The sequence below is a fragment of the Eutrema salsugineum genome, unplaced genomic scaffold (assembly GCF_000478725.1).
Source record: "Eutrema salsugineum unplaced genomic scaffold, Eutsalg1_0 scaffold_10, whole genome shotgun sequence".
Lineage (NCBI taxonomy): Eukaryota > Viridiplantae > Streptophyta > Magnoliopsida > Brassicales > Brassicaceae > Eutrema > Eutrema salsugineum.
Window position 1 is genome coordinate 8,094,070 of NW_006256908.1, and position 17,850 is coordinate 8,111,919.

A 17,850-nucleotide genomic window follows, 5' to 3' on the forward strand; every position below is an offset into this window, starting at 1 on the left:
CATCAACCTATCCGACTATTTTTTTATCTTACTTTTTCACTGTATTATTTTTGTTTATATTATTGTTGTTTTCTTATTCTTCTCCTTCTCCTTTTTCTTTATTTTTTAGCTTTTCTATTCTTTGGTTTTTCCTTCTTAACTTTCATTGTTTTTGATTATTTCTTCTTATGTATTTTATTCATCTTCTTTGACTTCTTGATTTTTTTCATTCGGTTTTTTTTTTCGTTTTTTCTGTTGATTTTTTTTAGTTTTATTTGTCTGCCCCTTCTTCTTTGTTTTATTTTATTGTCTTTGTATTCTCGAAATTCTTATTCTTCAACATCTTCTATTATTCTTCTTTTGGTTTTATTAGCCGTTTTTATCTTCTGTTTTTTACTTCTTCTTGATCATTTTTGTCTTATCCAAACATTTTTTCTTTCTAATTTTTGTTTGTCTTTTTCGCATCTTTACTTTCTTCTTTTTTTATTTTCTTTTTCATCGTCGGATTTTCATCTTCTTATACTTTACTTTCTTCATCTACCATTTTTGTTCTTCTTTTTCTTTCAGTTTTCTTCTTCAACTTTGAGTTCTTCATCTCCTTATCATTTTTCTTCTTCACTATTTTGTGTTACCCATCTTGATCTTATCGTTCATGGTCTAGGACTTTTTGTTCATTTTTTGCTCATTTTTTTACGTTTTCGTTAACTCTATGTTCTTCTATATGTTTCAATTTATTTTTTTTTCTCTTCTTTTTCTAATTCGTTTTTCCCTTTTTTCCTTTTTCTGTTTTCTTTTTCGAATTTTTCCTCTGCACCCTGCTAGTGTATTTGGCCTCTCTTACATTATTCCAAAAATAAACAGAATTCAGAAAGCCGTACTTAAAACAAACAAAAAAAACAAAAGACTTAAAACCTGTTCATTAGACAATGAAGATGATTTATGATATGTTGACATGATTTTAATCACGTTAAGTAAGGAAGAATAACTGACAACACAAAACAACAACATATAATCGAGGAGCACTACTACTGGTACTGAAAAACGGAAAAAACAATAGAAAAAACGAAAAATTGATTTATAAAAAATAAAGATGGTAAACAATACAACGAAAAGCCGACCAATGTAGAAACCAAACCACAATTGAGCTTAAGATACATTTAAAAAAGTAATATATTTATATATAGCTCTCAACTTAAGCTAAGATTTTCCACATCATATGTATATTTTTTCCTAATAATCTTGCTCAACAGATAATCCGATTGAAATTATCTTAATATTATCAAAATAACTAAAAGTGGCAGCAAAATTGTTATACAAACTACGAAAATAAATAAATTAATTAGATATTTAAAAAAGATTTTATTAACGAAAAAAGGGAAATTAGTTATCTAGATTGAATGAGAGACCTTATAGCGAAAAATTTACTTTGCATATATTATATATGATATAATTTTTGATTTTTGTTCATTCTCTTTTTATTTTCAGTTTGCATTCCAATTCAGTTTATGATGGGTTAGAAACTAAATCAAATAAATTGATTCTGAATAGTTCAAAGTTTGGTTTGGCTTCATTTTATTTATACGCAATCTAGGCATCCTAAAGCTTAAGATCAGATTATAAATATAATAATCAATAGTGGAAAAATATATCTTGTTGAAATAAACTATATATACTGATGCTGTTTTATTTATCTTGGTTTTAAGTCAACAATCGAATAAGCTAATGTAAGAGTATTGACCGTTAGATCTGAATTGGTATTCGGATCCGACGTTCCAGGTTATATAGGTTCCCTACTGACAAACGGAGTCGTGGCGGGTCCCACTGATTTTCGGTAGCGCAGTTTTTCAAATCTCTCGTTTCGTCCCTTCGAGCCAAACCAATGGCAAGAAAAGTGCGAAGAAATTAAATCCTCACACAAAAAAAAAAAGTAAAAAAACAAAAAAATGTCCGAGACAAAATAGGTAAGAAAAAAAAAAAAAACTGCGTGCAGGGATCTACGAGCTCGAGATTTTGATTTCTGTCTCTCTGTTATCGATTCTGAGCATCCACATTGTTCGTAGATCTGAAAGAAAGAAAAAAAAAAATCCCACGGATTTGGTATTACGATTTTGCGCGTTTCGTTCTGTGTAAATTTTGACATCAGGATTCGATTGTTTTGTTCGAGGTCACGACGAGCAAGTGAATCGATTTGGATCTTCTGCAGTTTGGCATTCTGGATCCACACGGATCTAATCTGGGCGAGTCGATTCGTGGTCGACATTTCGAAAATAAATTTGGTGGATCTGAAGAATAGGCACTGTTGTCTTTGTTTATTGCATTAATTTTTTCTTGCGATATAAGAAGTGATGGATCCAATATCGGCGGTTAGCGAAGAGCTGGCTGAGATCGAAGGTCAAATCAATGACATTTTCCGTGCTTTGTCGTGAGAATCTCTTTAACCTTTTTCCATTTCTGATCTGTGGTTTTTTCGATTTTGTGTCCATAATGTTTCATATGTTGTCTCTTGTCTTTTTTTCGACCAGAAATGGGTTCCAGAAGCTGGAGAAGATCAAAGATGCTAATAGGCAGAGTAGGCAGCTTGAAGAACTCACTGACAAAATGCGTGATTGTAAAAGGTTAACAATTTTTTTCAACTTTCCTTGTTGATTTCGTTTTTCTTTTTATAATATGTGGTTTTTGATGTTGCCTTCTTCTTTTGCAGCCTTATTAAAGATTTCGATAGGGAAGTCAAAAGCTTGGAAAGCGGAAATGATGCCAACACTAACCGGATGTTGAACGATAGACGACAATCTATGGTAGGCTTATTCATCTGAATTTGACATTCTTGTAACGTCTATTCAATAATTTTCAGAGTTTTCTAATGTCAACTGATGTTGTGTTTGTGCAGGTTAAGGAACTAAACTCATATGTTGCTCTTAAGAAGAAGTACGTGACACACTTTGCTTATTCTATTGATGTCATGTTTATGGTTTTTGATGATAATGAGGATGATTGTACAGATACTCATCCAACCTAGCGAGTAATAACAAGCGAGTAGATCTTTTCGACGGACCTGGAGAAGAACACATGGAAGAGAATGTCTTATTAGCTTCAAGTAAGGCTTTAAATCTCGTCTTTGAAGGATCTTGCAACCAAAAATGAGATGTTTATTGCACATATATTAGATCTAGTCTTTTGTTATGTGAATATACCTATCTAGAGTATTTACTAGGAACTTAATCACTCTCAGACATGTCCAATCAAGAACTAATGGATAAAGGAAACTCGATGATGGATGACACAGATCAAGCCATTGAGAGGGGAAAAAAGGTCTGTACTTTTTATATCCATCTGATAACTTTTGCTTATTTTCCATTCTGCTTATTTTCCATTTTCATAAATGCAAAACCTCACTCAAATTGTGTGGCTTTGACAATAGATTGTTCAAGAGACCATAAATGTGGGAACAGATACTTCAGCGGCTCTCAAGGCTCAGGTTTGTAGTTTGGCCACACTCCTTTGTTACCAAACCATCGGTGCTTCTATCTGAATCTCAGTTGTTCTTTACAACATTCCTTGTTATGAGACCTAAGATAGTTTGCCTTTACACTGTTCAGACCGAGCAAATGAGTAGAGTTGTCAATGAGCTCGATTCTATTCATTTCTCACTCAAGAAGGCCTCCAAGCTGGTCAAGGAAATTGGTAGGCAGGTCAGCCTCCAAAAGCTCCGTACTTCCTCTTTATACCGTTCCTATTTATCTGCTCTCTCTTGTCCCTTTTACATACATTCTTCCCTTATTCTCCTAGGTTGCCACGGACAAATGTATTATGGCATTTCTCTTCCTGATCGTCCTTGGTGTCATAGCAATCATCATCGTCAAGGTATCTCTCAACTTCTTTCTTATACACACACTTGGATACTTGTTTATGTATTTAGATTTATCTGTTACATGATTATTTTTCTCATTATTTTTTCATTGTCTACCACGACATAAATTCATATCAGTAGAGGTTTTTGACTTTTCTGGGAATCATGTTAATCGAAGAACATATCAAAAGCATTAATACCCACAAATTTTCTTTCTCCAAATATTCAATTAGGGGACGGAGTCTTATCCTGTAAAGTTGTCTCCTGTATGATTGTTAATTTCATTTTTCTTCTGTACTCATCTTCACTATCTTTCCTTCCATATGCTATTTGCGTGGTTTGTGTTCACATATCATTCGTGTAACAACTTATTTTCTCTTTGTGGTAGATTGTGAACCCAAACAACAAAGACATCCGTGACATACCGGGCCTAGCTCCACCAGCCATGAACAGACGTTTACTCTGGAACAATTACTGAAAGAACAAAAAGAAAAAGAAAAATCTCATTTCATGCCCCTCAAAATACTGATACGTTACCGTACGCTTCTTGGTCCTTCCCCATAGTCCCTTGTTGCTCTAGATGAAACCGCCTCAAATGAGAAATTAACCAGTTTTTATCCCCATGGCTCTTGGCTTCTGCGCATTTGAGAAGTCGCAGGAAGCAAATTCCCTTCCGTTACAATCCCAGAAACAGAACCATCTTTTTTGTTCATGTGTTTGTATAACGATGACTCTTTCTGTGTTATATCATCTGTATGTGTATTTTTATAACGTCGTCTCTGTTTCATATTCTGGTAATAATTACTTGTTCCTTATTTTCACTGGTTTATGTTGAAAGTGGCGGCTGTATCATAATCGATAACTTGTATGACTAGTAGATAACTCTCACTCTAAGTGTGTGGAAAAAGTGTCTTTGATTTCTTCGAAGACCCATGATGTTTTTATTGTCGGGACAATCGTTGTAACATACAAGGATTGAAAGTCAAAACACTAAGAGATTCCGCAAGCCCCTGGTCTAGAGTTTTAATACAAGATCTTTACTTGGTTATTGTTTATTAGCATGGAATAACTCTAGTCCATCTAAAGGATCAGCATTACAATCCGTTTATGGGTAGGTTTTTGAAATCTACATCCTTTCTACAATATGCTTTCCCTTGTAGTCTGCTTACGCTCTAATACACAATATTCAAGGTTTATACATGTCATTTTGAATTTGGCCAAAAAGCATGATTGTTATACGAATTTCCGAATTTATCACTCTTTGACATTCTAGCATCTTTTGGCGTAACATGTTATAATTCTTAGCATTTCACGTGGCCCCATTCTCTTTACATTGGCACATCGGCTTCAGTTATGGAGAAATGCACGTCTTTATATTTTTTCTAAGTGTCTAGAACCAATCATTGATAAGTTGATAATACCAAATGCACCCTTAATCAATAGAGTTGAACTAGTGATTTTGATTCTTGATTACCCTCAAGAACCAGTATATCACAGATCACCACCTATTTGGTAAAGAAACGTATAGATGGGGTTGTTTTTATATTTGATAATAATTGGGTTACGTGTGTGTAAATCAGTGAAATGAATAAGGGCTATTTCGTTAACGGGCGTATCGATAACCAAGGCATAAAACTCGGCGCTGCTCACTAAACCAACTAACCAAAGGTTAAGCAGAGTGGGGCTTAGTGGCTTAATCAAAATAAAAATCCACTTTATAACCTCCGCCTTTCTCCCACTCTTGTGTTTTGGAGAGAGCAAGCGAAGGAATAATACTCTCAATGGATTTGCGTTTCGACCACCAAGCAGGAGGAGGCAACGTTTGGCAGAAATGCTCAAGACACGACCTTTCGAAACGCCGTTTCGTCTGCGGTGGCGGCGTTTGTCCTTTCTGCCTCCACGAACGCCTCTCCTCCCTCTGTCCCGATTGTGCCCACGACCTCCCCTGTTCTTGTACCCCACGCGCCTCCGTCTCCGCCGGCGAAGGCGACGTTCCTTTCGCCGGTATCGGATCGGTTGGTCGCGTTGCCAACCTGATCGAGTGCGAGCCGGCGTTTCGGAGATCGATGTCGATGGCGGTTCCGTTTCTCTGGTCTGCTAAACCGGAACCGGTTTCGGAAACCGGTTCGGATCTCCAACCGGGTCGTGGGCGTTCGCTTTGGAGACTGTTCAGAGGGAACAGGGGAGTGACGAAACCGAAGGATGATACGATTATGAGGAAGTCGAGATCCGTCGCAGTCTCCGACGCAGAAGAAGTGCTGTTTTCTCCGACGCCGGTGACGAGCAAATGGTATTTTCCAAGTCCGATCAAGGTTTTCCGACAGTCAAGAGTCTCCAAGATGATGTTTCAACAACGATCTCCTTTGTACAGAGGTTGAAGTTTAGCTTTTTCATTTTTTTTTTTGTCAATTAATAAATTTATTTTATTTTCAACTGATAATGAAAATGCTGATTTTATATACATGAAATTTTTCCTTGATGAATTTGAACGTTCTTTTTTTTCTTTTCTTCTTCTTATGCCTAAGTTTATTTTGCTGGATACATATTCATCATGCTGTTCAGACCGATAGTTTTCTCTTTACCATATCGACTAACTTTTGACATTTACATTACCATCAAAGTATGAGTATATCTACACATGTTTGACATTTTAAAAGTGAAGTGTTGTGTCACCACTCACCAACTAAACTCAAATTCAATAAAAATGTATGTAAAGTATAATGTTATCGAACTAATAAGGTTAATGTTTTATTCTGCAAAGACAAACTCTCAATTATCAAGTAAAAGAAAAGGTTTATAACTTTGTAAAATATTTTTATATTTGTAACAAAAAAGAGAAGCAGTAACATGGTTACATGTGCATGGAAGCCCTACCAAACACGTGAATGAAGCCGTCTCCATTTTAAAAATGTTTGTTTCTTTCTCATTTTTATAAAATATAATTACTATCTTTGAAAAGAAACCAAAAAAGATGAAAAACGAGAAATAGGGAAACGTGAAGGAGATGGAGAAGAGACCCGACAAAGAGTGGCGACAGACAGACATACGCACACGGTTGCACCTTCTCTCCTTTTGTCATCAATCATCATCACCATTCACCACACTTATTAACTTCTCTCTTTTCTTTTCTTTTTTTTTTTCCCACAAGAAATCCCTCGACCTTCTTTTATTTTTCTTTAATTGGCTCCAATTGAATATTTTCTTTTGATTTCCTTTTGAGAGCTATATGGACTACAAGATAGTAGTAATATGTTATAAGTAGTTTTTTTTTTTTTTTTTTGTAAAAATAAGTAGTTTCAATAAGGTTTGACTTATATGAAGTCCTGAACTATACCATTTTATTTTCTTTGTCTCTTTGACAAAAAAATTTTGTATTTTATACTGCCCAATCTCGAGCTTTTCTTTCTTGTTGACTTGTTATGGCTTGAGCCAAATGGCCCATATCATCCGAATTCACCCCAACCATTTCTTGGATCTAATGTTTCTGTGAAATGTAAACTGAAAGTGATACTTCATTAACCCAGCAACGATGGCTTTAAATAACCTTACAGGAATCAAAGGAAACAACAGAAACAACCTAAAAACTATGAAACAAACTTCCACTACACACTAGCTCAACTCCATGACTCAACTACGTAGTCTCCTAAAGACTCGGACATGTATTGACTGCAGAAAACAGCCAATGACTTATTCAACTAAGGACAACGACCAATTCAAACTTCAACATACCCTCCCTTAAGCTAATTCCTCTGAATTCAGCTTACTTCAGACAAGTTAACCATTCCAAGCAATGCTCGTAGCTTCTCAAATTGCTCCAGCTTCAACGGTTTGGTAAAGATGTCTGCGACTTGATTTTCTGTTGCACAATACTCCAGCTTGACAGTTTCAGAATTCACCAATTCCCTAAGATAATGAAATCTTACTTCAATATGCTTGCTTTTCCCGTGAAGAACTGGATGCTTTGACAATTGAATGGTGGAGTTGTTGTCACACTTAATTACAGTCGCAGATTCTTCCTCAGCTCCAATCTTTTCTAGAATTCTTCTAATCCAAACACACTGACAAGCACAAAACACTGCTGCTATATATTCCGCCTCAGTGGTCGAAAGTACGACGACAGACTGTTTCTTTGATGCCCAAGAAATTGCACCTGATGCCATCATAAACACACATCCCGTCGTGCTCCTGCGATCGTCCACGTCGCCGGCATAGTCACTGTCCGTGAAAGCCATAAGCCTCGGACTGTTGCTTTTATTTCTCCAATAAAAAATCCCAAGCTCAGTCGTACCTTTTAAGTATCGTAGGATCCTTTTCCCAGCAAGCCAATGCGACATCTTCGGATTCGCCATGAATCGACTTAGGAGACACACTCCATACATCAAATCGGGTCTGGTCACTGTTAAATACATGAGACTCCCAACCAATTGTTTGAACATAGTTTCATTCACCTCCTCGCCATTTTCATCTTTTGTGAGTTTCGTTCCGGGCACGATGGGATTTCTTACTGCGTTGCTTTCCTCCATCCCAAATTTCTCTAATACCTCACGAGCATATCGTCTTTGGCAAATGAAAATTCCTGTCTCACTCTGCTTCACCTCAACTCCAAGAAAATGCTTCATTTTTCCTAAATCGGACATCTCAAATTCCAGCATCATCGACCTCTTAAACTCATCACACATAGCCTTATTATTCCCGGTAAATATCAAATCATCAACATATAAGCTGACAATGAGAATGTTACCTCCTTTTGTCTTAGTAAACAAAGTATGTTCGCTAGAACATCTCTCAAACTCCTCCTTCAGAAAATATCCTTCGATTTTTCTGTACCAAGCTCGCGGAGCCTGCTTGAGTCCGTACATCGCCTTTCTCAGCTTGTATACCTTTTCCTCTTCTCCTTTCTTTATGAATCCCTCGGGCTGGCTCACGTACACATCCTCCTTCAATTCTCCATGTAAAAACGCACTTTTAACATCCAATTGAAAGATCTCCCAATTCAATTGTGCAGCGACAGCAAGTATGGCTTGAATTGTGTCGAGTCTCGCGACTGGAGCAAAGACTTCGGTGTAGTCTATGCCGTAACATTGAGCGTAACCTTTTGCGACCAACCTCGCTTTGTGCTTATCAACTTCACCATCCTCATTCAGCTTAGTTTTATATATCCATTTCACTCCAATTGGTGTGACGCCTTTGGGTAAAGTGGTTAGCTCCCAAGTGTTGTTCTTCACAATTGACTCGATCTCACGTTCCATTGCTTCTCTCCAAACACTGTCTTTCACTGCTTCATCGAACCGAACTGGGTCACCTTCTGTCATCATCATCAGTAGCATGACAGACAAGTTTTCATCTTCTCCGTCTCCTACAACAAAATCAGCCAAGTATCCTGGTCTTTTCCGTGCGCGTGGCCCTGCATATGCTTCTATTTCACCAGCTCTTGGTGAATTGTTGATTGAGTTTGGAGTAGACAAAACTGGACTTGGTGGAGATGAATTACCACCCGACGCAGAAGACTCACCACTCGACACGATGGGACTTGTCACATTTGTCGTGTCATCTCCTCCCTCTTCTGCGATATTATTATCTTCGTCTCCACATTCCAGAATTTTTCCTTCCACACCAGCTTGATCCCAATCCCAGCTTTTGCTTTCGTCAAAGACAACATCGTTGCTTATTACGATCGTTTTCGTAACCGGATCATACAGCCTCCATGCTTTTGATTCTTCACTGACTCCAAGGAAAACACATTTCTTGCTCTTGTCGTCTAGTTTTCTTCTTTTCTGATCGGGTATATGTACATACCCTATGCACCCAAAGACGCGAAAGTATTCCACAACAGGTTTCTTACCACTCCAAGCTTCTTCAGGTGTCATATCTTCAACTGCTGCTGTAGGGGATCGATTCTGAATGTGCACACTCCATCTGGTGGCTTCAGACCAGAAAGTTTTTGGAACTTTCCTCTCACTTACCATAGAACGAACAGCATTCATTATCGTTCGATTCTTCCTCTCTGCGACTCCGTTCTGTTGTGGCGTGAATGCTGCTGTCAATTGCCGAGTGATGCCATGAGTTTTACAAAACTCTCCAAACTCATTAGAGGTAAACTCTCCTCCTCGATCTGTCCTTAAGCTAGTGATCGCCGTTCCAATCTCCTTCTCCACACTTGCTTTAAAAAACTTGAAGATGGTGAACGCCTCTGATTTCTCATGGAGAAAGTATAACCACGTTTTACGAGTGAAATCATCAATGAACGTCAGTATATACCTCTTGTTGCTGTGTGACATTGGCGTGATTGGTCCACATATATCTGAGTGGATCAACTGAAGCTGTCTCGATGCACGCCAAGAACTCTTCTTCGACATTGATACCCTATGTTGCTTCCCGGTCAAACACACAGCACATATCTCCTTCGTGGGCTTCAGAGTTGGTAGCCCAATAACCATTTTCTTTTGTGATAGTAATTTCAGCCCTTCTTGATTTAGATGCCCAAAACGACAGTGCCACAGATTCATCTCCTTCTCAAAAACTTCTTCTGTTTGCAAACACAACGAATTCTTCTGCGGTTTGGTGGCGAGAAGAAAGAACATTCTGTTTCCACTCATGTTGGTGTTCATTATTGCACCTTTGCTTGGATGAAACACCTTGCAGGTTCCGTCGCGAATCAAGATTGCTAAGCCTCTTTCTTGCAGTTGACCAAGGCTCAACAAATTGTTCTTAAGCTCCGGAACGTAATAAACATCAGGTATAACTTGAGTGATGCCATTAACTTGAACTTTTACACTGCCTATTCCCACCACCGACATCCTTGTGTCGTTTCCGAGCTTCACCGTTCGATTGATTCCTTCTTCCAGGTTGGAGAACCAATCTTTACTCCCGGTCATGTGATTGCTGCATCCTGAATTCAAAAACCAAACTTCATCTCTATTCGCTTGATGTTGTTCCACGTAAGCCATCAAGAGCAATTCTTCTTCCTCTTCTAATTCAGCGTAGTTTGCTTTCTTCTCCCATTCGGGACACTCATACTGAAAGTGCCCTAATTTGTGACATTTGTAGCACTCTACAATTGCACGATCAACAGCACTTCTTCCTCTTCCTCTGCCTCGGCCTCCTCGAAACGATCTGCGACCCCTTCCTTTACTTGGTCTCTCATCTTGAGACACTTTTAGCGCTTGCTCTTCTTGTATGTGTCCATTCATACGCTGCTCATGGACAAGTAAGCTCCCGTGCAATTCATCGATGCTCAATGTGCTTAGATCGTTCGATTCCTCAATCGAACACACAACATAGTTAAATCTCGGAGTGAGGGATCTGAGAATTTTACTCACAATCGTGCTCTGCTCCATCGATTCACCATTCACCTTCATCTTGTTTACCACCGCCAAGGTTCTTCCCAAGAAGATATCAATCTTCTCTCCCTCTTTCATGGCCAGCAATTCAAACTCTCTTCTCAATGCTTGTAACTGTACCCTTTTCACCTTTGTAGAACCTTGATATTTCTTTCTCATGGATTCCCAAATCGCCTTAGAGGTGCTTTTGTCAAGAATAGTTTCCAGAATCTCTCTATCAATGGACTGGAACAAGAAATTCTTGACCTTCAAATCCTTAAGCTTCGCCTCTTCTACCGACTTCCTCTGCGTCTCACTCGCTGGTGTTGTTCCGACAGCCGCCGTCGGAATTCCGTCCTCCACTAGGCTCCATAATTCTCTGCTTCTGAGAAAATTCTCCATCGTCATGGACCAGAAATCGTAATAGCCATCAAATTTTGGTATGGCTGGCTGCACAAATTTTTCTGATTTCTCAGACATCTCTCTTTTCCTTTCTCTTTCTTTTCTTCGTTTTCTCTCTCGATCACTTTCTCACACAGGATTTTGTTTTCTTTTCTCTCTCCCCTTTTTTTTTTAAATGGCTCTGATACCAAATGTGAAATATAAACTGAAAGTGATACTTCATTAACCCAGCAACGATGGCTTTAAATAGCCTTACAGGAATCAAAGAAAACAACAGAAACAACCTAAAAACTAGGAAACAGACTTCCACTACACACTAGCTCAACTCCATGACTCAACTACGTAGTCTCCTAAAGACTCGGACATGTATTGACTGCAGAAAACAGCCAATGACTTATTCAACTAAGGACAACGACCAATTCAAACTTCAACAGTTTCATCTGCGATCAACTCTTCTTAACCTCCATTTTCCAAGCAAGCCTTTATATTGTTTGGTACAAGCGAAGCTCATGCATCTTCACCGTTGCCATAATTCGTTCCAATTCATTTTCGATCATGAAGTTTACTAAATCATGGGAGACGAGCTTAAATCAATCAACAAGTTTGGACAAATCAAGAATCGTTTTTGGCAGTTATAATCACTCGCGCGATTTTTATATAATTGAGGATTCCATTAATGTATATTTCAGAATAATGTTGAAAAAGTTTTCTTGTTTAAAATATCGTATTGAAATGTCAAGATAGAAAACCTTTTTTTTTGTCCGTCAGATAACCTTTTACAACTGCCTAGGACTCTGTGAGCTTCTCATACATGTGTCAAGGTTAACCAAAAACTTACAAGATAAAAATAGGTTAATCAGTCTCCTTATAGCTGCCGGTAGAAAGAAGAAATTCTCTAAGTTTTTCACTCTTGCTTATAAAAATATAGAGTTTATGAATTATAATTCTTATTTTACACGATTTAATCCAAAAAAAAATGTAAAGGTTAATGACGTTAAAAAATTTATAAAAGGGTTAATTACGGATGGAAAAAAAGAAAAAAAAAACCAGTAAGGGTCATAGTGGGGGTAAATGGAAAATTGGGTCGTTGGGTTAACTACCTCACCTCTCGTTACCGTTAAGAATTCTACAAAAATCAAAACGCGCGAGATAGCTTAAAAGGTTATTTCAGTCAATTCGCAGAACCACCTTACGGCTGGATATTACGCAATCTTATTTATAAACCCCTCGATTTCTTGCGTAAACTTCGATTTTTCTTTTTGAAATCTCTGTTTCCTCTTCCCTTCGATTCATTTTTTTTTTTCTTCCATCTCCGGAAATTCTAATTTTCTGGAGAGAAAAATGGCGTCCGAGAATCTGAATGATAAGATCTCTGTATTTAAGAAGCTCAAATCGAAATCGGATAATAAGGTAATGTTTTCCACTGTTCCACAGATTCAAAGATCCAATTAAGATCTACAACTTCAGCGATCGGATCTGGTAAATATTTTTGGATTTTATCTTTCTCATTTTTTATATTGGATATCTGCAGATTTGTTTCGATTGCAATGCGAAGAGCCCAACATGGGCCTCCGTTACTTACGGGATCTTTCTCTGCATCGATTGCTCTGCTGTTCATCGAAGTCTCGGCGTCCACATCAGCTTCGTCAGGTCACTAATTTCATTTCAGCTTCACATTCCAAAATTTTGTATGCTTCATTAAATTTTATTTGATGACAAATTGTGATAAAAATAAAAATTGATTCACAAACTGAAATCTGTTTCCTGCATCTCCCAATTTTCACCTGAATTCAAATTTTTCCTGCTTGAATTTGAATTGAATCGCATCTATGGTTTAGAGAATCTTCTTCTGATTTTTTTTTCTAATCTGGTTTTTGACTGTTGATCTTCATCTTTGTTCAGGTCTACAAATTTAGACTCATGGAGCCCAGAGCAGTTGAAAATGATGGTGTATGGAGGAAACTGCAGGGCACAAGTCTTCTTCAAGCAACATGGATGGAGCGGAGCAGGTAAAACCGAGGCCAAGTATACCTCGAGAGCTGCTGAGTTGTACAAACAGACTCTTGCCAAAGAAGTTGCTAAAAGCAAATCCGAGGAATTCGATTTGCCTCCATCTCCTGATTCTACATATTCAACACAAGTTCGCAATAGTCTCTCCAGCATCAAAACCAGTGAAGCTCCCAAAGAGAGTAATAATACTCTAAAGAATCAAGAAAAGCTTGAAGTTACCGTCTCACCAAGAGTGTCTAAGACCGTTAAGAAACCTCTTGGTGCGAAGAGGACAGGTAAAACTGGTGGACTTGGCGCACGAAAGCTAACTACTAAGGTCAGTAAATGCTCATGACTCCTTATAGAGATTGTAGAAAGATCCATCTTTTTTGCGTTTTGAGAATTTACGTAAGAAGTTTTGGTTGGAATCGCAGTCGAGCGAGACTCTTTATGATCAAAAGCCGGAGGAATCTGTTGTTATACCAGTGACTTCCCCAGCCAACAGTACATTATCAGCTAAGTCAGCCAGGTCATCGTCGTTTTCCTCTGGCTTTGATTACTTCGACAGTGTTCAAACAAGAGATCAATACATGAGCAGTCCTCAAGTGGTTGGTCATGTAGCTCCACCAAAATCGACCGGTTTCTTCGAGGAGTTCGAGATGAATGGAGGCGGGTTTCAGAATAAACCAATCACAAGCTCGTCAAAAGTTCAAGTGAGCTACTCTTCCTCCTTCTTATGTCATTATTTCAGATTCTTTTGTACTCACGCTCTCTAGCAATTGACCAGGTTCAAGAAACAGATGAAGCCCGGAAGAAATTCTCAAACGCGAAATCAATCTCCTCTGCTCAGTACTTTGGAAATGAGAACAACTCTGCCGATCTTGAGGCCAAAAGTACATTGAAGAAGTTCTCTGTACGTTTCCTCTTGATTAACCTCATTTGCCTTAACTAAAATACTTGTGTTCTGTTGGGTTTGAAAAAGTACTACAAATTAGAAAAATTCTCACTTTTATAAACAGGGTTCATCAGCAATCTCTAGTGCTGATCTGTTTGGAGACGATGACGGGGATTTTCCTCTGGATCTCACCGCCGGTGATCTTTTCAACCGCCTCTCTCTCCAGGTCTCGCCTCACTTTTCATTCCCTTACTGTCTAGGCTCGTTTTTGCCATGATTCAATTGAGAAACTATGTCGTCTTATATTGTGTATCAGGCTCATCAAGACATGTCGTCGTTGAAGAACATGGCAGAGGAGACAAAGAAGAAGCTCAGCTCTGTTGCTTCCAACTTATGGGTCTGAAAGGTTCATGTTTTCTCTCAAGACCCAACATTTTTTTTTTTCTTCTTCTCTTATACCCTTTTTTATTTCCAAATCATTTATTCTATTCTTTTTACTAGGGGGTACAAACATAGTAATATACTGTAAACTCTGTTTGTTTTATTAAAAAATATATCAATAATTTTGTATCATTGAGATTCTGCTTTGTATATTGTCATCAAATATGTGGTGTTCATGAACAAACTCTCATAGTCTTATTGGATTGATGAAAGTCAACTTGCTCGACGTTTATCTTCTTAGATGTATCAAACTTACTCAGAAACGAATCTTTATTCATATAAGACACTCATGTCCAATATAATTATAGGCAAAGTCTTCAAATTTTTTTTCCAAAAACTTACATTTCCTTGACCTCTTCCCAAGAGACCCGACGTATTGTGCACAAGATACTCTTTACGCTGGCTCAAGTCACTTTCGGGTGTGGCTTAAAGCTTGAAAATATTTGAACGATTCGATATCATTAATTTGCTAGAGATTTATGCTTGATCATTGAAGTATGATCGGCGAGATTGAGTTGTAAAACCTAGTGAACTATGGAAAGATTGAAAGTTTGAAACTATAGAAACTGCTGAACAAAACTCAAAATAGTTAGAATATACTCAGAACTATTACCACATATTTTGTTATAATTGTTGGAACATTTTTTGTTGGAACATTCTTTAAAGTTAATTTGGATTAAATTACTTCTCATTCGATCTTAAGAAAAATATAAAGTCTCAAAGTGAATAAGAAAGTTAAAATATGCATGAAGAAGAGAATAAAGATATTTGGAAATATGATAAGATATATAAACATTACACATTGTTTAAAAAGGAATAACTCATAATGCTATTAAGAAAGTTGTTAGCTTCGCAAAGTAAAAGGGACACAAATCTCCAATATAAGATGAGAAGTCATAAGAGATAAAACAATAATTGTTCTATAGGAACAAAAAAAAATGCTAATTCGTCGTTTTCATAGAGAGTTTAGGAGCTATTTTTTTTTCATGAAATAGAAAATCTAGAGTTAGTCTTGAAGCTGTAAGATAAAAACAGAATGATGTCCAAAAAAAGATAAAAATAGAATAACCATAAACAGCATCTACCGATAAAAAAAATAAAATAAAAAGTCTTTCTTTATCCACCAAACGATTAAACACCGAACTTAGAAAACACCCGACCCAAAAAGGTCACATATGTTTTAATCCTCTACCTTCAATTACAAACAAAGTTTCGGTTTTCTTTGTTTTTGTCAGCTGATACCTCAACAACAAACAATTAATCAACCCCATTAAATAAGGTATTCATTTTGTACTCTAAATCTGATTTCTTGTCAATCAAACAACCGAAGCCCTAGAAAGCAACATCCCCAAAAGGTTGTCATTTGGGATTTGAGTTCTCTTTGTGATACCACAAAGCCTAATAGCTTTCCCTTTTTCTTATCAAGACAAGCAAATCAAAACGCAGAAGACATCACCCCTCAAATTAAAATCTCCCATTCTCGATTCGATTTCCGTAATAAGCAAGTAAGATGAGCCTGAACTGCCTCGCTTGCCACATCTTGCAAAGATCAGACTCGGACAGGGACATAGGAAGCCGTAAAGACTCAAAATTTACAGAAAATATTGTAACTTCAGGGTATGAACATATGGTAAGGAACAGATCGCCGTTGCCCGTAGTGAGACGGGTCAAAACGGGACATCGCAGGCTCTACAGCGCTGAGGTCGTGGTCTATGGGGATCTTGACGAGCCTAAACTAGTAAGAAGCAGTGGGATTAGAAGGGATTGGAGCTTTGAGGATCTAAAGAAACAAAGAGATCAGATAAGAATTGGAGAGACAATAAAGGAATGAGACCGATCCTTGCCTACGTACGGTTCTTGTAATGTTCTTGGTGTTATTACGTTGTAGTGTTGTACCGTTCCTTTCGGACAACCCGCCTAAATGTAAGATTTTGAAAAAATTTCGGATGTTTGCTGATCCGACAATAACAAAATCTGTGAAGGTTCATATATATAATACATTCATAATCCTAATGAAGATTCTACAAAAACTGATCTGAAATCTAAGAGGTCTTTCATAGTCATATGCCTTGAGAGAGTTTTGAATATCTACAGAAAAAAAAAAGAAGAAGAAGAATGGAAATATCCAAAACTCATCGACGAGATGTTTTCTTTGTGCTTTAGCAAATCTAGGAAGATATCTCTTTGAATCTTTGCGGAACTAGCTGATATAATTGTGATAGATAACCTTTTTATTGTCAATTGGGGTGGTGGCGCAGTTGGCTAGCGCGTAGGTCTCATAGCTACTGAGTGATCCTGAGGTCGAGAGTTCGAGCCTCTCTCACCCCATTCATTTTTTTTTGACATGTCTTTTGATGATTTTTGTGTTGTTCTTCTCAAATCAAAAACACTGCAACTATTATTCCTAGCTATCACCAGTTGGGAAAAAAAAAAGGCTTTTATCAGAAGAAAGATAGAAAACTGTTTTCTTTTCTCCAATATATTAGTAACGTTTTATGTTTTATATTTGGTGATTTTATCATGTTCTAGAGGTAGAACTATTATCCAGGGATCCAAAATTCAATTTGGGATTCGCTCCAAATATCTAAGTAAAATTTCGGATGTGTCAAAACCGAATCTAAATCCCTTTAACTTGGCGAAGTTTGTATTAATAAGCTCTGACGTATCCTGGATTGGGGGTTTTTGGCTTAGGTCCTTCTGTGTCATCTAGAGTCTTTGAATTTTCTTGTTTTTCTAACTTTCCGATACGTGAATTTTTTCGATTCGTGAAATTGGCTCTTTTTCATTCCGGCATTTATTGCTTCGGTATTTCGAAATATTCTTAAATCTTCTTACTTTCCCTTTCCCTCTCCTTGCTCTTTCCTCTTCCTGCTTTCCTTTCCTTTATCGAGCCTTTTCTTAAGCTCCAATTCTGCAACATCAATGATTTCCGCAAAATTAGTGATTGAATATTGCATAACTAAAGGCACTTTCTCCTC

The 17,850-nt window shown here is 37.5% G+C and overlaps 4 protein-coding genes and 1 non-coding gene across 5 annotated transcripts; all 5 read left to right on the forward strand.

The window, feature by feature from the left end:
- The first annotated feature begins 1,925 nt into the window (after positions 1 to 1,925).
- On the forward strand, positions 1,926 to 4,647 carry LOC18027235 (novel plant SNARE 11). Its single transcript, XM_006410615.2, has 10 exons — positions 1,926 to 2,401; positions 2,502 to 2,594; positions 2,681 to 2,774; positions 2,867 to 2,904; positions 2,979 to 3,073; positions 3,209 to 3,288; positions 3,398 to 3,454; positions 3,576 to 3,668; positions 3,766 to 3,840; positions 4,215 to 4,647. Exons 1-10 carry the CDS (start codon positions 2,325 to 2,327, stop codon positions 4,302 to 4,304), a joined length of 792 nt encoding a protein of 263 aa, XP_006410678.1. The 5' UTR covers positions 1,926 to 2,324; the 3' UTR covers positions 4,305 to 4,647.
- A 960-nt stretch (positions 4,648 to 5,607) lies between these two features.
- Positions 5,608 to 6,204, forward strand: LOC18027236. The gene has a single exon (XM_006410616.2). It carries the CDS (start codon positions 5,608 to 5,610, stop codon positions 6,202 to 6,204), a length of 597 nt encoding a protein of 198 aa, XP_006410679.1.
- Positions 6,205 to 12,866: 6,662 nt separating this feature from the next.
- LOC18027237 (ADP-ribosylation factor GTPase-activating protein AGD10) lies at positions 12,867 to 14,941 on the forward strand. Its single transcript, XM_006410617.2, has 7 exons — positions 12,867 to 12,957; positions 13,079 to 13,197; positions 13,450 to 13,873; positions 13,971 to 14,249; positions 14,324 to 14,449; positions 14,556 to 14,657; positions 14,748 to 14,941. Exons 1-7 carry the CDS (start codon positions 12,889 to 12,891, stop codon positions 14,832 to 14,834), a joined length of 1,206 nt encoding a protein of 401 aa, XP_006410680.1. The 5' UTR covers positions 12,867 to 12,888; the 3' UTR covers positions 14,835 to 14,941.
- A 1,370-nt stretch (positions 14,942 to 16,311) lies between these two features.
- Positions 16,312 to 16,703, forward strand: LOC18027238. Its single transcript, XM_006410618.2, has one exon. The coding sequence runs from the start codon at positions 16,383 to 16,385 to the stop codon at positions 16,701 to 16,703; it is 321 nt and encodes a 106-aa protein (XP_006410681.1). The 5' UTR covers positions 16,312 to 16,382.
- A 412-nt stretch (positions 16,704 to 17,115) lies between these two features.
- Positions 17,116 to 17,200, forward strand: TRNAM-CAU. Its single transcript is given in 2 exon segments — positions 17,116 to 17,153; positions 17,165 to 17,200. It is a non-coding gene; the product is annotated as a tRNA-Met (tRNA).
- The last annotated feature ends 650 nt before the right edge of the window (positions 17,201 to 17,850 follow it).

What these genes read in the sequence shown, in the direction of transcription:
- LOC18027235 (XM_006410615.2), top strand. Translation starts at nt 2,325, where the DNA reads ATGGATCCAATATCGGCGGTTAGCGAAGAGCTGGCTGAGATCGAAGGT. An exon ending in AAAATGCGTGATTGTAAAAG is followed by an intron (nt 2,595 to 2,680) that starts GTTAACAATTTT and finishes CTTCTTTTGCAG; the next exon opens with CCTTATTAAAGATTTCGATA. An exon ending in GAATGTCTTATTAGCTTCAA is followed by an intron (nt 3,074 to 3,208) that starts GTAAGGCTTTAA and finishes AATCACTCTCAG; the next exon opens with ACATGTCCAATCAAGAACTA.
- LOC18027236 (XM_006410616.2), top strand. Translation starts at nt 5,608, where the DNA reads ATGGATTTGCGTTTCGACCACCAAGCAGGAGGAGGCAACGTTTGGCAG.
- LOC18027237 (XM_006410617.2), top strand. Translation starts at nt 12,889, where the DNA reads ATGGCGTCCGAGAATCTGAATGATAAGATCTCTGTATTTAAGAAGCTC. An exon ending in GTCCACATCAGCTTCGTCAG is followed by an intron (nt 13,198 to 13,449) that starts GTCACTAATTTC and finishes ATCTTTGTTCAG; the next exon opens with GTCTACAAATTTAGACTCAT. An exon ending in CACGAAAGCTAACTACTAAG is followed by an intron (nt 13,874 to 13,970) that starts GTCAGTAAATGC and finishes TTGGAATCGCAG; the next exon opens with TCGAGCGAGACTCTTTATGA.
- LOC18027238 (XM_006410618.2), top strand. Translation starts at nt 16,383, where the DNA reads ATGAGCCTGAACTGCCTCGCTTGCCACATCTTGCAAAGATCAGACTCG.